This window comes from Scyliorhinus canicula, chromosome 4, assembly GCF_902713615.1.
Source record: "Scyliorhinus canicula chromosome 4, sScyCan1.1, whole genome shotgun sequence".
In the NCBI taxonomy this organism is placed as follows: Eukaryota; Metazoa; Chordata; class Chondrichthyes; order Carcharhiniformes; family Scyliorhinidae; genus Scyliorhinus; species Scyliorhinus canicula.
In genome coordinates, this window is record NC_052149.1 from 119,082,833 (window position 1) to 119,100,551 (window position 17,719).

The window sequence follows — 17,719 nt, forward strand, 5'->3', positions numbered from 1 at the left end:
CTCGTCTATTTTGTAAGGTTTCATATTTTCTCAAAATGGAACGCAATCGCAAAACTTATTTTCAGTTTACAATGTTCAAAAAAGTTGTGATGGTTGGCTAATTACACAGTTAAATTGCGATATCTGATCTGTTTGGTTTCTTTCAGAGTCAGATAACACTAATGGATGCACCAGTGTTTAAAACTATTCAGCCTGAGGTAAGTTCCTTCAGATTACTTCATAGTTTCTGACAAGATGCAATATATCTTATGACCTCAATACGTTTACTCACAATTTGGTATTCACAACCATGTTTATAGCTGATGATTGACTGCTCCAGTTTGGTCCAACACACCTCTTCCATTTCCTTCTACTCTATTTTAGTTCCATTCTGAATGCTCCAACAGTTTTCCAAGTATGTGCCAATGGTGGTTAATGCTGCCTTTTTGCCATTATTCTGCAGCTGGTAAAGCAGATCTATTTTCAAGCTGAACACCAGTCAGATAGAAACTATTCTGGCTTTTGTCTGAGACCTGATTTCTCTGGTAATTAAATCCATTGCTCTTTTCTCCTTAATCAGCTAATCAGTCTGCAGTCTCTCAATCTTGAACAGAACATCAAGTTCTGAGCTTGGTTACCAGGAATGACTATGCCTATTTGCTTAATGTTACTCATTTACATTACTGTTTCATTCTAAGTGGCACAACAATTTTATGCATTTTACATGGAAGCTTAGAATAGTTCAAGGATGATTAAAGGCTATGGTCCATCCAGCTCATCTTCTACTGTCCCAGGAGTCGCATGACATCCTAATAATCACATGATACCACAATAATTGGATTGTTTACTAGCATGATAATCTCTATTCATTAGTTCTACAACAGACTCCGGTATGAGACAAAGCAAGCACAGGGGTTCCCAAATTAGGTTCTGCGGAAGCCCAGGGTTCTACAGGAGACTCCCAGGGTTTCTTTAACAGGACAGGCTGATCAATACAGTTTGAGTTTCATGCTGTTTCCAACTCATCCAATCAGAGGCTGGTTTCTCCAGAATCCAGTAAGTGAAAGGAGCGTGGTCTGTGGGAGGTGGAGAGCGCGCCCTACGAGAGAGAGTGGAGCTGTGAGGGGGAGCAAGAGTGGTACCTGTGAGGGGGAAGGAGGAAGAGCTTGAGCAGTTGCGCCTTGGGTCAGGAGAGGAGTGATCAGGTCACAGTGAGAGGTGAGGGGGGAGAGGTAAGGGTGAGCAGGAGGGTGAGAGTGCATACCTCATCCATTACATCTGACAAAATATTGACGGCTACAAACGTTTTGTAATAAGAGAACTTTTTAATTATAATAAACATATAAGAAACAAAAAGACTTCTATAAATTAGGTTTTTGGGTTCATGTATGCTTGTACCAATTGCGCAAAAACAAACATTTTTTTGTGGTTTGGCTCTTCAGCACAATGAGAATGTTTCTCAGGGGTTCTTTCAGTAGTCCTGGGAGGTCAAAAGGGTTCCCTGGCTGGAACGTCTGGCCAACCCTCTCACAGAATATCCTTCTGCTCTTGTAACTTTAATTCTATATAGTGCTGTATGCTCTCACCATTTCACTCCACTATCAGTGATACATCTTTCAGTCACTGTGCAGTCATAGAATCATAGAGTTTAAAGTGCAGAAGGAGGCTATTTGGCCCATCGAGTCTGCACTGACCCTTGGAAAGAGCACCCTACCTAAACCCATACCTCCACCCTATCCCAGTAACCCCACCAAACCTTTTATGGACAGTAAGGGCAATTTTGCATGACCTAATCCACCCAGCCATGCTTCGACACTGGTGATGTTGTCTGCGTCCAGCTCAGCAGTATTAGTCGCCGTGCCAACAGTGATGTGATTGCCAGTGCATCTGCCCCTGCCACTGTCCTCAGTTCTGGTTGGTCTGACACTCTAAATATTACGACTAATGGGCAGAGTTCTAAATTAAGCTTCAGGATTGCTAATATGGTGCAGAAAAAGTACATCCAATAGCCCACAAATTTGGGGCAGGACCACAACATGTGTGTATGGTGAACAGGCCCTCTTGAGCACCGCTCAGACTTATCCTAGACCTCCTCGAAAAATCTACTCATCCTGGCCTTGGTGAGATGTGTCCTAAATACAACCTTAATCTTATAATAATCTTTTAGTGTCACAAGTAGGCTTACATTGCAATGAAGTTACTGTTAAAATCCCCGAGTCGCCACACTACGGCGCCTGTTCCGGAGGGAGAATTCAGAATGTCCAATTCACCTAACAAGCATGTCTTTCGGGACTTCCGGGAGGAAACCAGAGCACCCGGAGGAAACCCATGCAGACATGGGGATAACGTGCCAACTCCACACAGACAGTGACCTAAGCTGGGAATTGAACCCAGGTCCCTTGAAACTTGCAGACTCCACACAGACAGTGACCCAAGCCGGGAATTGAATCCGGATGCCTGGCGCTGTGAAACAACAGTCCTAACTACTGTGCTTAGCCTCACACATGGTGATGTTGCATTTACCCTACAGAGGGACTCGCTCCACACCTCTTCCTCCAAAATAGACTCTAGCTCCGCCTCCACCTAGCCTTTAACTTATCCATCAAAACCTGCTGTTCTTCCAATAAATGCATGTAAACCCCAGACGTGCTGCCCTCCTCCGACCCTGCACGTGAGAGGATTCCTTCCAGCAAGGTGAATGGCGGTGTCTCTGGAAAAGTGGGAAGCACTCACCTGACAAAGTCTCACACCGGAATACATCTGAACCCATCCAATCTCCCAAGCTCTGCCTTTTCCTTTAATTCCTCCCAACTTGCAAACCATCCCTCCAAGAACTAATCTCTCGCCCTCTCTAGTCCCTTATCTTTCCATCTCCTAAATACAGCTTCGATTTTTCTGGCTCAAATAAAATATTCCTACAGATTGGGGCCCATTTTGACATTGTCCTCAGCTTGAAATGCTGGCAAAATTGCCGCCATATTTTAACGTGGAGATTACCGGATTCCCAGAATATTTTGCCGTTGAAAAATGCAAGAATGCCGTTACCAGGGCCTCCATACCTTGTTCCTCTACATGACCCAGACTCCATTTGCGTCCAACTAACTTCCTGATCCCTAAAGCACCCCAGAACCTTCTCAGCATTTGCCACCCGGTAATAATGTAGCAAATTTGGCAATACCGACCCTCCCACCTGCCTCTCCCTTTGTCGGACCGTTCTCCGGATTCAAGGTGTTCTTTCCGCCCATTATGAGCCGCTCCCCTTCCCATAAAAATGACTTGGGCAGAAAAACTGGGAGGCATTAAAACAAGAACTCAAACTGCAGCAAGATATTCATCTTAATAAATTAAACATGGCCTGTCAGTGATAGTGGAAGGATATCCCATCTTTGTAAGTCTGCTCTGGCTCTGCTCACCAGGCTTGTAAGATTCAATTTGTGGAGCTTACAGAGCATTTCAGAATAATACTGGATTTTTCATTGCTGGTTTCATGTTCCTGCTGGGAGGCATTTCTTTGGAAGTCTCTTCAAGTTTGGGGCCCAAAACGCCGGAACAAATACAGAGAAAAAGACTCAAAATGCAATCTTTCTGGGAGCCACTCTGAGTGCATCCCGTCTTACGTGACATCACCTGGAAGTTGATTACCTGCTACATAAGAATCTGATTTCTGTCTTGAGGAAGATACTAATATTGTTCTACAGTGTTCTTTAAATTTAGAGTTCATTTGTCCATAATAATGGCAGAAACGTGTAAATCTGGTGCAAGAGATGTTTCTTTTTCAAGAAGCATAGAGCAATTACTATGAAAACAGACATGGAAATAATAAAGAGGTCTGAAAATGGTGAGACAAACACTGAAATTGGTAAAGCTTTGGATAGCCCCCGAACGACTATTGTAACCATCTTGAAAAACAAGCGAAGCATTCAGGAACACGTTAAGAGTCCGGCTCCTATGCAATCAACTGTGGTAACTAGGCAGCATGTTGGACTTATTTCTCATGTTGAGAAACTGTTAATAGTTTGGCTAGAAGACCAAAGTCGATGCAATGTTCTTGTGGGATTAAGCATAATTCAAGAAAAGGGTAGGAGTCGTTATGGTAATCCAAAGAAGCAAAAGGGGAAGAATTGTAATATTGGGCCTTTTAATGCAAGAAGGGGTGGTTTATGTGTTTTAAAGCCAGGGTCAATTTGCATAACATCAAGGTCTCGGGTGAAGCTGCCAGTGCTGATGAGGAGGCAGCTCATGCTTATTTGAAACATTGGCTGATAATAATCACTTATTGTCACAAGTGGGCTTCAATGAAGTTACTGTGACTAGTCGCCACATTCCAGCGCCTGTTTGGGGAGGCTGGAATGGGAATTGAACCCGCGCTGCTGGTCTTGTTCTGCATTACAAGCCAGCTGTTTAGCCCACTATGCTAAACCAGCCCCTAATGATTTGATATAATTGAAAAGGAGAGATATTGTGCTTGGCAATTTTTTAATGTTCATGAAAATGGGCACTTTTGTAAAACAAATGCTGTTGGGAACTTACATTCCCAAAGAGGGGGAATCCATGCCAGGTTACAAAGCTGTTAAAGATAGGCTCACACTTCTACTCGGTGCCAGTGTTGCGAGTGACTTTGAGCTTAAACCTTTGCTTGTTTACCATTTGGAACACCATCCGGGGCTTTCAAGTGATATGTTGAGGCTTTTCTCCGAGATATGGAAATCCAATTGTAAGGTGTGCGTCAATCAGAACATCTTTGAGGATTGACTTAATCATTTTGTGCCAAGTGTCCAGGATTATTGCAGCAGAAATAATCTTGCATTTAAAATATTGTTGTTCCCTGACAATGCTCCTGGCCATCTCAACATCCTTGATGACCTGCATCCTGACATCAAAATTGTATTTCTGCCCCCCAACACCAACTCACATGGACCTGGCAGTAATTGCATTCTGTAAAGCCAACTATCTTAGGCGATTATTTGCCCAGGCTATCAGAAAGTAGCGAGACAAGGTAGACCAAATTTCAGGGAATTTTGGAAGATTTTCAACATTTACCGCGCAGTTAAGAACATAGGTGAGGCATGGAGTGAAGTCACACAATCAAAATTGCATGGTGTTTGGAGAAAATTGAGGCCTGAGTTTGTGTATGACTTCAAAAGCTTTATGGACACCGTTGAAGAGGTGACCCAAAATGATGTTGAAATGGGTGAGGAACTCAACTTAGACATTGCACCAGAGGATGTTGATGAGTTGCTGGCATCACATTCTGAAGAAATAACTAATAAGGACCAGGACATCACTAGGAGTTCCTCAGGGTAGTGTTTCAGGCCCAACCATCTTCAGCTGCTTCAGTGACCTCCCTTCCATCGTAAGGTCAGATGTGGGATGTTTGCGGATGACTGCACAATGTTTAGTACCATTTGTGACTTCTCAGATAAAGAAGCAGTCCATGTCTAAATGCAGCAAGACCTGGACAATATCCAGGCTTGGACTGACAAGTGGCAAGTTACATTTGCGCCACACAAGTGCCAGACAATGAACATCTCCTACAAGAGAAGATCTAACCATTGTCCCTTGACATTCAGTGACATTACCATCGCTGAATCCCTCACAGTCAACATCCTGGGGGTTACCATTGATCAGAAACTGAACTGGACTAGCCATATTAACACTGGCTAGGAATCCTGCAGTGAATACCCACCACCTGACCCCCAAAGACCTGTTCACCATTGACAAGGCACAAGTCAGGAGTGTAATGGAATACTCTCCACGTGCCTGGATGAGTGCAGCTCCAACAACAATTAAAAAGCTCAACACTATCCAGGGCAAAGCAGCCTGCTTGATTGCTCACCTTTCCACAAACATTCAACCCCTACACCACCGACGACCAGTGGCAGCCATCTGTATCATCTACAAGATGCACTGCAGGAACTCACCAAGGTTCCTTAGACAGCACCTTCCAAACCCATGACCATTGTCATCTAGAAGGACAAGAGCAGCAGATACCTGGGAACCCCACCACCTGGTGATTCCCCTCCAATTCACTCACCACCCTTACTTGGAATTATATCGCTGTTTCTTCACTGTCGCTGGGGAAACAGCCCAGAACTCCCTCCCTAACAGTACAGTGGGAGTACTAGGGATGGGCAATAAATGCTGGCCTAACCAGCGACGCCCAAATGATGTTTTTAAAAATTCAATTGGAACAGAAAACTGGCAAATCAAGAAGAAGATGCACCCAGCATTGGAAGAGATTCTTCCTCATGAAGTCTGAACAGCAAACGAGTTGCTTTACTGAAGTATTTCAACATTTGGAATCTGTCATTTCCCTGTTTGAGGAAGATAGGCTCCATGCAGCGGATTCCAGTTAAAGTCCGGCTTTGGGCGTGTTTGGCAGGGAGTTTCGCAATGTCTGCATTGGAGAGATCGTGGCCCTTATTCAACGGTACTTAGTGCCAAAAATGGACCCCCAGATGTTTCTCAACATTACTGATTTCCTTGCTGTCTGATTTGCCAAACTTGCGTCACAACTGCTCACCACCAACAAGGGAGACCAAAGCGAAAATGCTGGAAAATCTCAGCAAGTCTGGCAGCATCTGTAGGGAGAGAAAAGAGCTAACGTTTCGAGCCCAGATGACTCTTTGTCAAAGCTATAAGACAGAGAAAGTGGGAAATATTTATACTGTGGAGTGAGAATGAAAGATGAGTCATAGCCACAGAAACTAAGGGAAGCCGGGTGCTAATAGCCACAGAAACCATGGGGAAATAGTGTGAATGGCAGTCCCCAGAGAGAACAAAAGGTGTGAAAGGCCCAACAACAGAGAAACTAACATCAGAGGGTAAACTGTGACAGATGTAGATGTAGGGGGAAGCAAATGGGAGAAAGGGTAAGGAAAGGTGGGTAAGATGGTGGGGGGGTTAAATATATATAAAGAAAGACAAGAGAGAAAGAAATGGTTAAAATCAAAAGGGATGAAATCAAATGGGTCGTGGTGGGGTAGTGCTAGTCATCTGAAGTTGTTGAATTCGATGTTGAGACCGGAAGGCTGTAGTGTGCTTAACCGGAAGATGAGATGTTATTCCTTCAGTTTGCGTTGAGCTTCACTGGAACATTGCAGCATGCCAAGGACAGACATCTGGGCATGGGCGCAGGGTCTTGCGTTAAAATGGGAAACAACAGGAAGATCAGGGTCCTGAATGCGCATGTGACTGAAGGTGCTCAGCAAAGCGATTACCCAGTCTGCATTTGGTCTCTCCGATATAGAGGAGACCACATTGAGAGCAGCAAATGCAATAGACCAGATTGAATGAGGTGCAAGTGAAACACTGCTTAACCTGGAATGAGTGTTTTGGGCCTGGGATGTTAAGCATGGAAAAGCTAAAGGGGCAGGTGCTCCACCTTCTGCGATTGCATGGGAAGGTGCCATGGGTGGTGGGAGGAGTTGGGTATGGTGGAGGAGTGGACTAGATTATCTCGGAGGGAACGGTCTCTGCAGTATGCTGACAGAGGGAAGATGTGTTTGGTGGTGGCATCACGTTGGAGTTGGCGAAAATGGCAGAGGATCGCATGCAGAGGCTGGTGGAGTGAAATGTGAGAACGAGGGGGACTCTATCCTTGTCTGGGAGGGAGGGGAAGGGAATGGAAGAAGGTAGTGGCGCGGACGATGGACCGCGCACTGTTTAGAGCCCTGTCAACAACTGTAGGTGGGAAATCATGGGTGAGGAAGAAGGAACAAATTTTCGAAAGTGGCATCATCGGAACAAATGCGATGGAGGAGAAGGAACTGAGAGAAAGGGATGGAGTCCTTACAGGGTGTAGGGTGCGAAGAGCTGTAGTCCAGATAGCTGTGGGTGTCAGTGAGCTTGTAGTGGATGAAGTGTTGGGCACTGTGGACTCGTGAAGCAGACATATGCCACCAGCACTGAAGATGGTTCAACACTATTTTATTAACTCTTATAAAATAGTGGACATACTATTACTGGGTATACACGATGCTAGTTTAACTAGAGACCTGTGCCTGTCCGAACCAGTTGAATTACTCAGCACATGGTGTGAGTCTGTACTGTACTTGATGAGCTCTTGTGCTTCTGAGAGGCAGCATCCAGAATGAGTGGGAAAAGTGATGCCCTCTGTCTTTATAGTGAGTGTGCTCTAACTGGTGATTGGCTGCGGTGTTATGCATGTTGATTGGTCCTGGTGTATGTCCATCAGTGTGTGTCTGCACCATGATATACTGGTGTATATTATGACATCCCTCCCCCTTTAAAAAAAATCTGATGTGAATGTGTGACAATAAATAGTGTGGGTGTGTGAAGAATGTTCCTAACTACATGTGAGGTGCAAAGACATATGTGCAGATCTATACACTAGAAAACAAAGCTATATGCAAGGGAAGATGCCTGGTGCAGATAATTAGTATGCAACAAATTGAACAAGAACAGTGCTATATACAAACCAATAGAAAACGATTGAACAAGGAAGGAAACATCTCAGAGAGTCCATAAATTTGCAAAGTTAATAAATTCAGTCTCTGAGGTGGGCGGCGAATTCTGGTTGACCGTCTCAAGGGTGGGTCGATAGCCGCCAGGTCAGGAGCTGGGTGGGCTGCAACACAGTCAGGGGGAGGCATAGTGACCGGAAGCTCTGCACAGACCATGGCAGGATCAGCAGAGGAGCTACCCGGAGGATCCCGTGATGATTGCGGAACAAGGCGAAGGGCACGCCGATTGCGGCGCCAAATGGATCCCTCTGGTAACCGAACCAGGAAGGAACGGGGCGCCACCTGCCTGAGGACAACAGCAGTTGCAGACCAGCCAGCATTCCGGGAGATGAATACGAACCGTGTCGTTTGGCTGGATGTCAGGGAGATCAGCAGCACGTGAGTCGTGTGTCGACTTTTGCTGCGCCCGAGGCGTCTGCATCTTGTGAAGCACGGGAACATGATCAAGATTTGGGGTATGAATGGACGGCACCGTCGTCTTCAGGGTGCGATTCATCAGCAACTGTGCTGGCGACAGCCCAGTGGAGAGCAGGGCGGAGCGATAGGCCAACAAAGCTAGATTGAAGTCAGACCTGGCATCGGCAGCCTTGCAGAGTAGCCTCTTGACTATGTGAACCCCCTTTTCTGCTTTGCCATTGGACTGAGGGTACAGGGGACTGGATGTGACTTGTGCGAAGTTGTACTGCCGGGCGACGCTGGCCCATTCCTGGCTTGTGAAGCAAAGGCCATTGTCCGACATCACTGTGAGCAGGATGCCATGCCGGGCAAATGTCTCTTTGCATGCCCGAATGACAGCTGATGAAGTGAGGTCGTGCAACCTGATGACCTCCGGGTAGTTTGAGAAGTAATCAATAATTAATACATAGTCCCTACCCAATGCATGGAACAGGTCAGTGCCCACCTTGGTCCAGGGCGATGTGCCCAACTCATGGGGCATCAGAGTCTCTCGTGGTTGGGCGGGCTGAAAACGCTGGCAGGTGGGGCAGTTGAGTACCGCATTGGCAATGTCGTCGTTGATTCCCGGCCAATAGACAGCTTCCCTGGCTTTTCGGCGACATTTTTCAATGTCCAGATGGCCCTCGTGCAGCTGTTCCAGGACCAGCTGGCGCTTGCTGTGCGGGATCACGAAGCGGTCTAGCTTCAGGAGAACCCCATCAAGGACTGCCAGATCGTCTCGAACATTGTAAAACTGTGGGCATTGGCCCTTGAGCCACCTGTCTGTCATTAGGCGCATGACACGCTGTAGTAGGGGGTCAGCTGCTGTCTTGCGGTGAATCTGTCCCAGGCGTACATCCGATGCTGGCAAGTGGGAGGCTGCGAACTTAACTTGGGCGTCGACCTGACAAACAAACCCTTTGTGATCGCATGGAATGGTGACCGACCTGGAGAGGGCATCGGCAATGATAAGGTCCTTGCCAGGGGTATAAACGAGTTGGAAATCATACCTCTGGAGCTTGAGCAGGATTCGCTGGAGGCGAGGCGTCATATCATTCAAGTACTTTTATATTATGTTGACGAGCGGACGATGGTCGGTCTCGACAGTAAACTGGGGAAGTCCATAAACATAGTCGTGGAACTTCACGACACCGGTCAGAAGACCGAGGCACTCCTCCTCTATTTGCGTGTAGTGCTGTTCCGTGGGGGTCATTGCCCGTGACGCATACCCAACGAGGGCCCATGACGGGCCTCATCACGCTGCAGAAGCACGGCTCCAATGCCAGACTGACTGGCGTCCGTAGAGATTTTCGTTTCCTTTGTCGGATCAAAAAAGGCCAGAACTGGGGCCGTGGATAGCTTGGCCTTCAGTTCCCTCCACTCGAGCTCGTGGGCAGGGAGCCACTGGAAGTCCGTTGTCTTCCGGACCAGGTTCCTGAGAGCCCTGGTATGCGAGGCGAGGTTGGCAATGAACTTTCCTAGGAAATGTACCATACCCAAAAACCGGAGGACCGCTTTCTTGTCCTCGGATGTTTTCATGGAAGTGACAGCAGCAATTTTGTCCTCATCTGGCCGCACACCCAAATGGGAAATGTGGTCACCCAGGAATTTGATGTCCGACTGGCCGAAAGAGCATTTAGCTCTATTGAGGTGGAGGCCATGCTCGTGTATGCGCTTGAAGACGCGCTTGAGGCGGCTGATGTGCTCCTGCGGGGTGGTGGACCAGATTATTATGTCGTTGACGTAGACACGGACACCTTCGATTCCCTCCATCATCTGTTCCATTATTCTGTGAAATACTTCGGATGCCGAGATGATGCCAAATGGCATTTGGTTGTAGCAGTATCTGCCAAAGGGCGTATTGAATGTGCACAGCTTTCTGCTAGATTCATCCAGCTAGATTTGCCAGAAGCCTTTTGAGGCATCGAGTGTTGTGCCATTTCACACGTGAGTTCCTCACGCTTAGGGATCGGGTAGTGCTCCCTCATGATATTCCGATGAAGATCCTTAGGATCTATGCAAATTCTCAGCTCACCGGACGGTTTCTTCACACAGACCATGGAACTCACCCAGTCGGTCGGTTCCGTGACCCTGGAGATGACCCCTTGGTCCTGGAGGTCCTGGAGCTGTTGCTTGAGGCGGTCTTTAAGGGGCGCTGGTACCCTGCGAGGTGCGTGTACCACGGGCGTGGCGTTTGGCTTGAGTAGAATCTTGTATGTATACAGGAGCGTGCCCATGCCCTTGAAGACGTTGTTGTACTGTTGGATGATGGAGTCGAGTTGCGCCCTGAAGCCGATGTCAGGAGAGGCAGACACGTCGCTGGGAGAGAGAGTGAACCCTCTGCACCAAATTCAGCAGCTTACATGCCTGCGCACCAAGCAAGGAGGCTTTCGAGGAGACAACGATCTCGAAGGATAGTACAGCTGTGTGAGCACGGTGCGTTACCTCGAGTTGGCAGGAGCCTCTGGCAGCAATGGCATTTCCATTGTAATCAAGCAGTTGGCATGCAGATGGCAGGATGGCTGGCTGGACACGAAGACTGAGAAGGTCAGACGATGCAATGAGATTGGCAGAGGCACCGGTGTCCAGGCGGAACCTTACTGGGGACCGGTTGACCGTAAAGGTGGCACACCATTCATCATCCGGATCAATGCTGTGTATCGGAATGGGCTTGGTGCTGTGCTTTGGAGACATCCTGTGCTTTGTTATGATGCCGACTTGAAAAGGGGCTTGCAGGTCACCGCTGTCAAAGTCGGGGGACAGGGCTGCGACAGGCTCGTTGATTGTGGGCTGAATAGCCCGGACATCCCTGCGAGGCTGGCTGGATCTTCGGAAACTAGCAGGTTGAGTCGACCTGCATAAAGCAGCATAGTGGCCAAGTTTGCCGCACTGCAAACATTGTTGGGACTTCGTGGGACATTGCCGCTTTAAGTGGGCGGGGTAACAGTTGCTGCACGCCGTTGCATCGGTGTGCTCGTTACGCCACCGCTCATGCGCGGTGTGATCCAGCGTGGTGTGTGCCTGTGCCGTACATTCTTCGATGTCACCACGTTTGTTGTGTCCAAGCGCGGGAGCCCGTGAAAAGCGTGCGAAATGACCGCCTTCATCCAGGCTTAGGCCGTGGAGCGATTTGATGACCTAGACCCGTTCTGCCTCATGGGGAGCTTGCCGCGCCGTTTCTGCAGCCTGGATGAGGGAATATCACGTGGAGGCGTGCTCGTGGAACACGCAGGTCTCAATGGCAGTGGACAGGGTGAGCTGTTTGACCTTAAGAAGCTGCTGGTGAAGGGGTTCCGACTTTACACCAAAAACTATCTGGTCGCTTACCATGGAGTCAGAGGTGGACCCGTAGTTGCAGGACTGCGCAAAGACACGGAGGTTGGTGATAAAGGACTGGAAAGGTTCGTCCTTACCCTGTAAGCGCTGCTGAAAGATATAGCGCTCGAAGCTCTCGTTTACCTTGACCTCGCAGTGGCTGTCGAACTTTAGGAGGACCGTCTTGAACTTTGATTTATCTTCCCCGTCAGCGAAGGTGAGCGAGTTAAAGACGTGGAGGGCATGGTCCCCGGCTGTGAAGAGGAAGAGAGCAATCTTCCGTGCGTCCTAGCCAGATTCCAGGTCCATGGTCTCGAGGTATAGCTGACAGCGCTGTTTAAAAATCTTCCAGTTGGAGCCCAGGTTTCCGGTAATGTGGAGTTGCGGCGGCAGGCGAACGCTGTCCATATTGCAGGATTGCTCAAGACTGGTGGAAGGCTGATCACTGGAAGGTAGGTCTCGGAAGTTTTAACATCCCTCAACTACCGGTACTATGAAGTGTTGGGCACTGTGGACTCGTGAAGCAGACATATGCCACCAGCACTGAAGATGGTTCAACACTATTTTATTAACTCTTATAAAATACTGGACATACTATAACTGTGGGTATACACGATGCTAGTTTAACTAGAGACCTGTGCCTGTCCGAACCAGTTGAATTACTCCGCACGTGGTGAGAGTCTGTACTGTACTTGATGAGCTCTTGTGCTTCTGAAAGGCAGCATCCAGAATGAGCGGGAAAAGTGATGCTCTCTGCCTTTATAGTGTATGTGTTCTAACTGGTGATTGGCTGCAGTGTTTATGCATGTTGATTGGTCCTAGTGTATGTCCATCAGTGTGTGTCTGCACCATGATATACTGGTGTATGTTATGAATATTAGTAGATAGTCTATTGCTGGAAATGGAGACCAAAAGATCAAGGAAGAGAAGGAAAGTGCCTGAGATGAACCAGGTGAAAGCGATGGACGGGTGGAAACTGGAAGCGAAGTTGATGAATTTATTCCAGGTCCGGACGAGAGCATGAAGCGGCACCACAATAGTCATCAATGCACCGGTAAAGGAGTTGTGGGAAGGGACCCGGGTAGACCTGGGACAACGAATGTTCCACATACCCCGTAAAAGGCAAGCGTAGCTAGGACCCATGCGGGTACCCATTGCTACACCTTTGATTTGGAGAAAATGACATGAGTTAAAGGAGAAGTTGTTGAGAGATAGAACGGGTTCAGCAAGGCGGAGGAGAGTGGTCGTGCATGGGAATTGTCCAGGCCTCTTTTTGAGAAAGAAGCAAGAACATCTCAGGCCATCCTGCTGTGGGATGGAGGTGTAGAGAGATTGCACATCCATGGTGAATAGGATGCAGTTAGGGCCCACGATCTACAAGCTGTCAATATGACGCAAGGCATCAGACGAATCCCGGATGTAGGTGTTGGGGATGGACCAGAGGAGTGAGGATGGAGTCAAGATAAGAGAAAATAGGTTTGGTGGGGCAGGAGCATGCTGATACAATGGGCCTGCCGGGACAGTCCTTTTTGTGGATTTTGGGAATTCGGTAAAAGAGGGCTGTCCGGGGTTGGGAGACTATGATTTGAAAGCTGCTAGGGGGAAGGCACCCTGCAGGAAATGAGGTCGTTAACGGTGTTGGAGATAATGGCTTGATGTTCAGCGGTCTGGTCATGGTCCAGGGGGATGTAGGAGGAATTATCTGAGAGTTGGCGCTCAACCTTTGTGAGGTAGAAGTCAGTACTCTAGTCTAGACGACAACAGCACCCCCTTTGGTGGCAGGTTTGATGACAAAGTCTGGGTTAGACCTGATGGAGTGAGCAGAAAGTTTGGAAGAAGAGAGGTTGGAACGGTGAGGGGGGCAGAAAAAGTAAGATGGCCAATGTCCCGTTGACAGTTCTCAATGAAAAGATCGAGGGCAGATAATTGTCCAATTGTCCCAACAGGGGAGAGCTGCTTTCAAGCGCTCCCTCACCATTCCCTCCAAGTCAACACATCAGCATGGCCGTGAGCAGACCTGCTCCGCGCTTTCGGGATATCGACCTCGCAAGGCTTCTCGTCTATGTGGGCGAGAGGCGGGGCACCATGTTCACCTGAGGGGGTTGCAGGACCAGCAGCAGGGTCAGAAATGTCACCTGGGAGGCAGTGGCAGTGGCTGTCGGTGCGGGCATCATGACACGGAGGACTGCTGAAGACGGAAGAAGACCAACGACCTCTCATGAGCTGCAAGGTAAGTTACCACCTCTCTCCTGGCATCAGTTCTGCTTGCCCCTCAAATTCGCAACCCCCACCCCCCACCCCACACATCCGAACTTCGTGCTTGTTCCTCAGTACCCACTAGCGCAACCCCTTCATGTCCATCTCAGGAGCCCACCCATGCCCTGCAGTTGACCCCCCTGACCTATCAAGTGTGCGCTCACAATGCTCTCTCTTTGTCCCCGCAGGAGAAGATAGCCCATAATAATGGGAAAGGGCCAAGGCGGGGGCCGGGGGGTGGGGGAGAGAGCACTCACCAACAGCGAGATTGCTTGCGCCAGAGAGGTGAGGATTCCCTGCCCATTTAACCCAGGTTACCTGTCTCAATTGAGTTGTTCATGTCAGACAAAATGATCCTTCCCTCTCACCGACCACATGTCCGTTGTCTTGCAGGATCACTAATGAGGCAGGACCATCCGGAGTTGTCCCCCATCCCTCATCACCCAAGAGAACACCTCAGAGGAGAGCTCCGAGGTGACCACGTGCCACAACTGTCTGCTGCACCTTCCACGTGCAGAGACAAGCACCTTGGTGGGCGACATTGGGGGACAGGCTTCGGGGGCACAAACTGGTGAGCACCACACAATTGCTGATGCATATCAGACGGAGGTAGGAACATTCAAGGGAGACAGCATTCAGAGGTCAGCTGGATCCCAGGACCCACCTGGGACCTAGCCAGATGCCAAAGCTCTGGTCAGGTTCCCCCAGAGCTGATGCAGATGATCGGACACAATCATGAGATTCATGAGGGGGCGTCAGCCATATTCTAGCGACTGCAAGGCTGATTGGAGGATTCCAAAGGCTTCAGGTGCATGAGATGATGCCAACAATGCGTGGCACTGAGGCCGACACTGCGAGGGCGGCGACTCCAGTGGAAAACCTGGAGCATACCATTGCGTCTTGAGTGGTGGTGTCCAAGAATGGCTCAGTCTATGACGACCTTGTGAGGGCGTCGAGATAACGTCCCAGTTACTGAGGGATGTGTCCCAGATGTAGGTGGATATGGCCGAGGCACTGCAGAGCATGGTTCAGTCACGGAGGGGCATCACTGAAGGCGTTGACACCATGGTGCAGACAATGGGGAGCCTCCAAGACTGGTAACTCCAGCTGACTCGGGGACCTCTGGAACTCACTCCAGCTGCCTCTCCATCCCATGGAGACCCCCAGGGCCCTAATCATCGTCAGGGAGGAGGAAGTGCTGGGGCCTGCCAACAAGGGGACTACGGCGGTCTCCATTTTGTACGAATCCCCTACTCCTGACACTGGCGCCTCTTCAGGGCAGTAGGCAGAACAGGGTGGCATGGCAACGCCAGTGATACTGGTAAACAGCCAGGGCCCCTGGCTCTAGACCCTCTAAAGGATCTCCGCCAAGAACATCCGAGGTCACAGGGTGCAGAAAGCAGCAGGCTACCTCCACCTCTGATGTATATCCTGGAGACACACCTAGCCATAGTACTGAATTACAGAAGATCAAGACGAGCGAGGAGAACTGAGTTTGCACTGGAGGGGGTCACTAGCTGCAGCTATTGGGAATGGAAATCTGTCACAGTGAAATGTTTATTATCAAAACATGTCACACCTCATACATGTGTACCCTCTGTCACGTTAATCTTCACACTGGACCTGCCTGCACAACTGCTTCCTGTTGCCCTCCACCTCGTCCCCCCCCCCACCCCCGACCCCCGCGCAAAGGGGTCCAAGATCCAAAGCCCCTGGTGCAGCTCACATTCCAAGGATGGGTGTGAGCGCACTGTCAGCAGTAATACAGGAGTCAAACTTTAGCAGAAACTGAGGAGTACCAGAGCTTTACTAACAATGAGTTATCATCACTCTCCGGCTTGTATGGTGACCCGCTGACAGTGCCAACATAAGCCTATCATCCTGGAATCATGGAATCATGGGGCTGGGTTAGCACACTGGGCTAAATCACTGGCTTTTAAAGCAGACCAAGCAGGCCAGCAGCACGGTTCATTTCCCGTACCAGCCTCCCTGGACAGGCGCCGGAATGTGGCGACTAGGGGCTTTTCACAGTAACTTAATTGAAGCCTACTCGTGACAATAAGTGATTTTCATTTCATTTCATTTCATGTTACACAAACCCTTGGAGGATAGGTTGGGGGGGGGGGGGGGAGATTGGAATGGTTGAGGGAGGAAAATTGGGGAGGAAGGGAAATGGGAGGGGTAGGGGGGATTTGTTGAGTGACCGACACAGCCTCAGCCTAGGAGAATCTGGAAATGTTGAGGGCCTCCCTCGTCCTCCTGGCATGTCAGACCCTTGCTGCCACCTGCCCTCCATCCTCAGGCTGGTCCTCCAGCCCCTCCTGTACTGCTTATCCTCAGATGAGGCTGCAATTTCTCTGCCTCTTCCAGGATGTTACCCTGCTACTGTGACAGATTGTGGAGGGCACAGCAAACCATCACAAAGCTGGAGACCTTCTGGGGGGTGTATTGCAAGGCATCGCCAAAGCGGTCAAGGCATCGGAACTGTATCTTGAACAGCCCGATACCCTGGACAATGACAGCATGGATGAGAATGTGGGCCTCATTGTATCGAGTCTCGGTCTTGGTCTCATGCCTCCACAACGACGTCATTACCCATGATCTCAGCAAGTATCCCTTGTCTCCCACGAGCCAACCCATCATCCTGGGGTGGTCCTCGAAGATGGGGATCTCTGAGTGTCCCAGGATGTAGCTGTCATGCACGCTCCCAGGATAGTTTGCACATGATTGCACGATTCTGAGGCGGTGGTCGCATAAAATCTAAACATTTAGAGAGTGGAACCTCTTCCTGTTAATATAGGGCACTCCCTGATGCCCCTATGCTTACAGGGCGACATGTATGCCATCGATCGCCCCCTGGACCTGGGCCATCCCTGCAATGGCAGCAAATCCTGCAGCCCGTGCATTTTGGTGGTCTTGGTCCAATTCAAAGATGATATTGTCTGATGCCCGGGCATTACAGACGTGAGTTAGCCATGATCGATTAGGGAATGTTACTTAAAGGGATGACAGTGGTTAGGCGATGGCAAACATTCAAAGAGCACATGGAGGAACTGCAACAATTATTTATTCCTGTCTGGCTCAAAAGTAAAATGGGAAAGGTGGTCTATCCATGGCTTACAAGGGAAATTAGGGATAGTATTCAATCCAAGGAAGTAGCATATAAATTGGTCAAGAAAAACAGCAGATTTGAGGACTGGGAGCTGTTTAGAATTCAGAAAAGAAGGACTAAGAGATTGATTAGGAAG

General features: G+C 49.0%; 1 protein-coding gene across 4 annotated transcripts in view; it reads left to right on the plus strand.

Annotated features, from left to right (window-relative positions):
- ralgps2 (Ral GEF with PH domain and SH3 binding motif 2) overlaps window positions 1-17,719 on the plus strand; it is a 646,420-nt gene that overhangs the window by 219,392 nt on the left and 409,309 nt on the right. For all 4 annotated transcript variants that reach the window (XM_038795105.1, XM_038795106.1, XM_038795104.1 and 1 more), the window contains one exon: window positions 147-197. In XM_038795105.1, coding sequence (XP_038651033.1) covers window positions 147-197 — 51 coding nt within the window. The remainder of the gene's footprint in view (window positions 1-146; window positions 198-17,719) is intronic.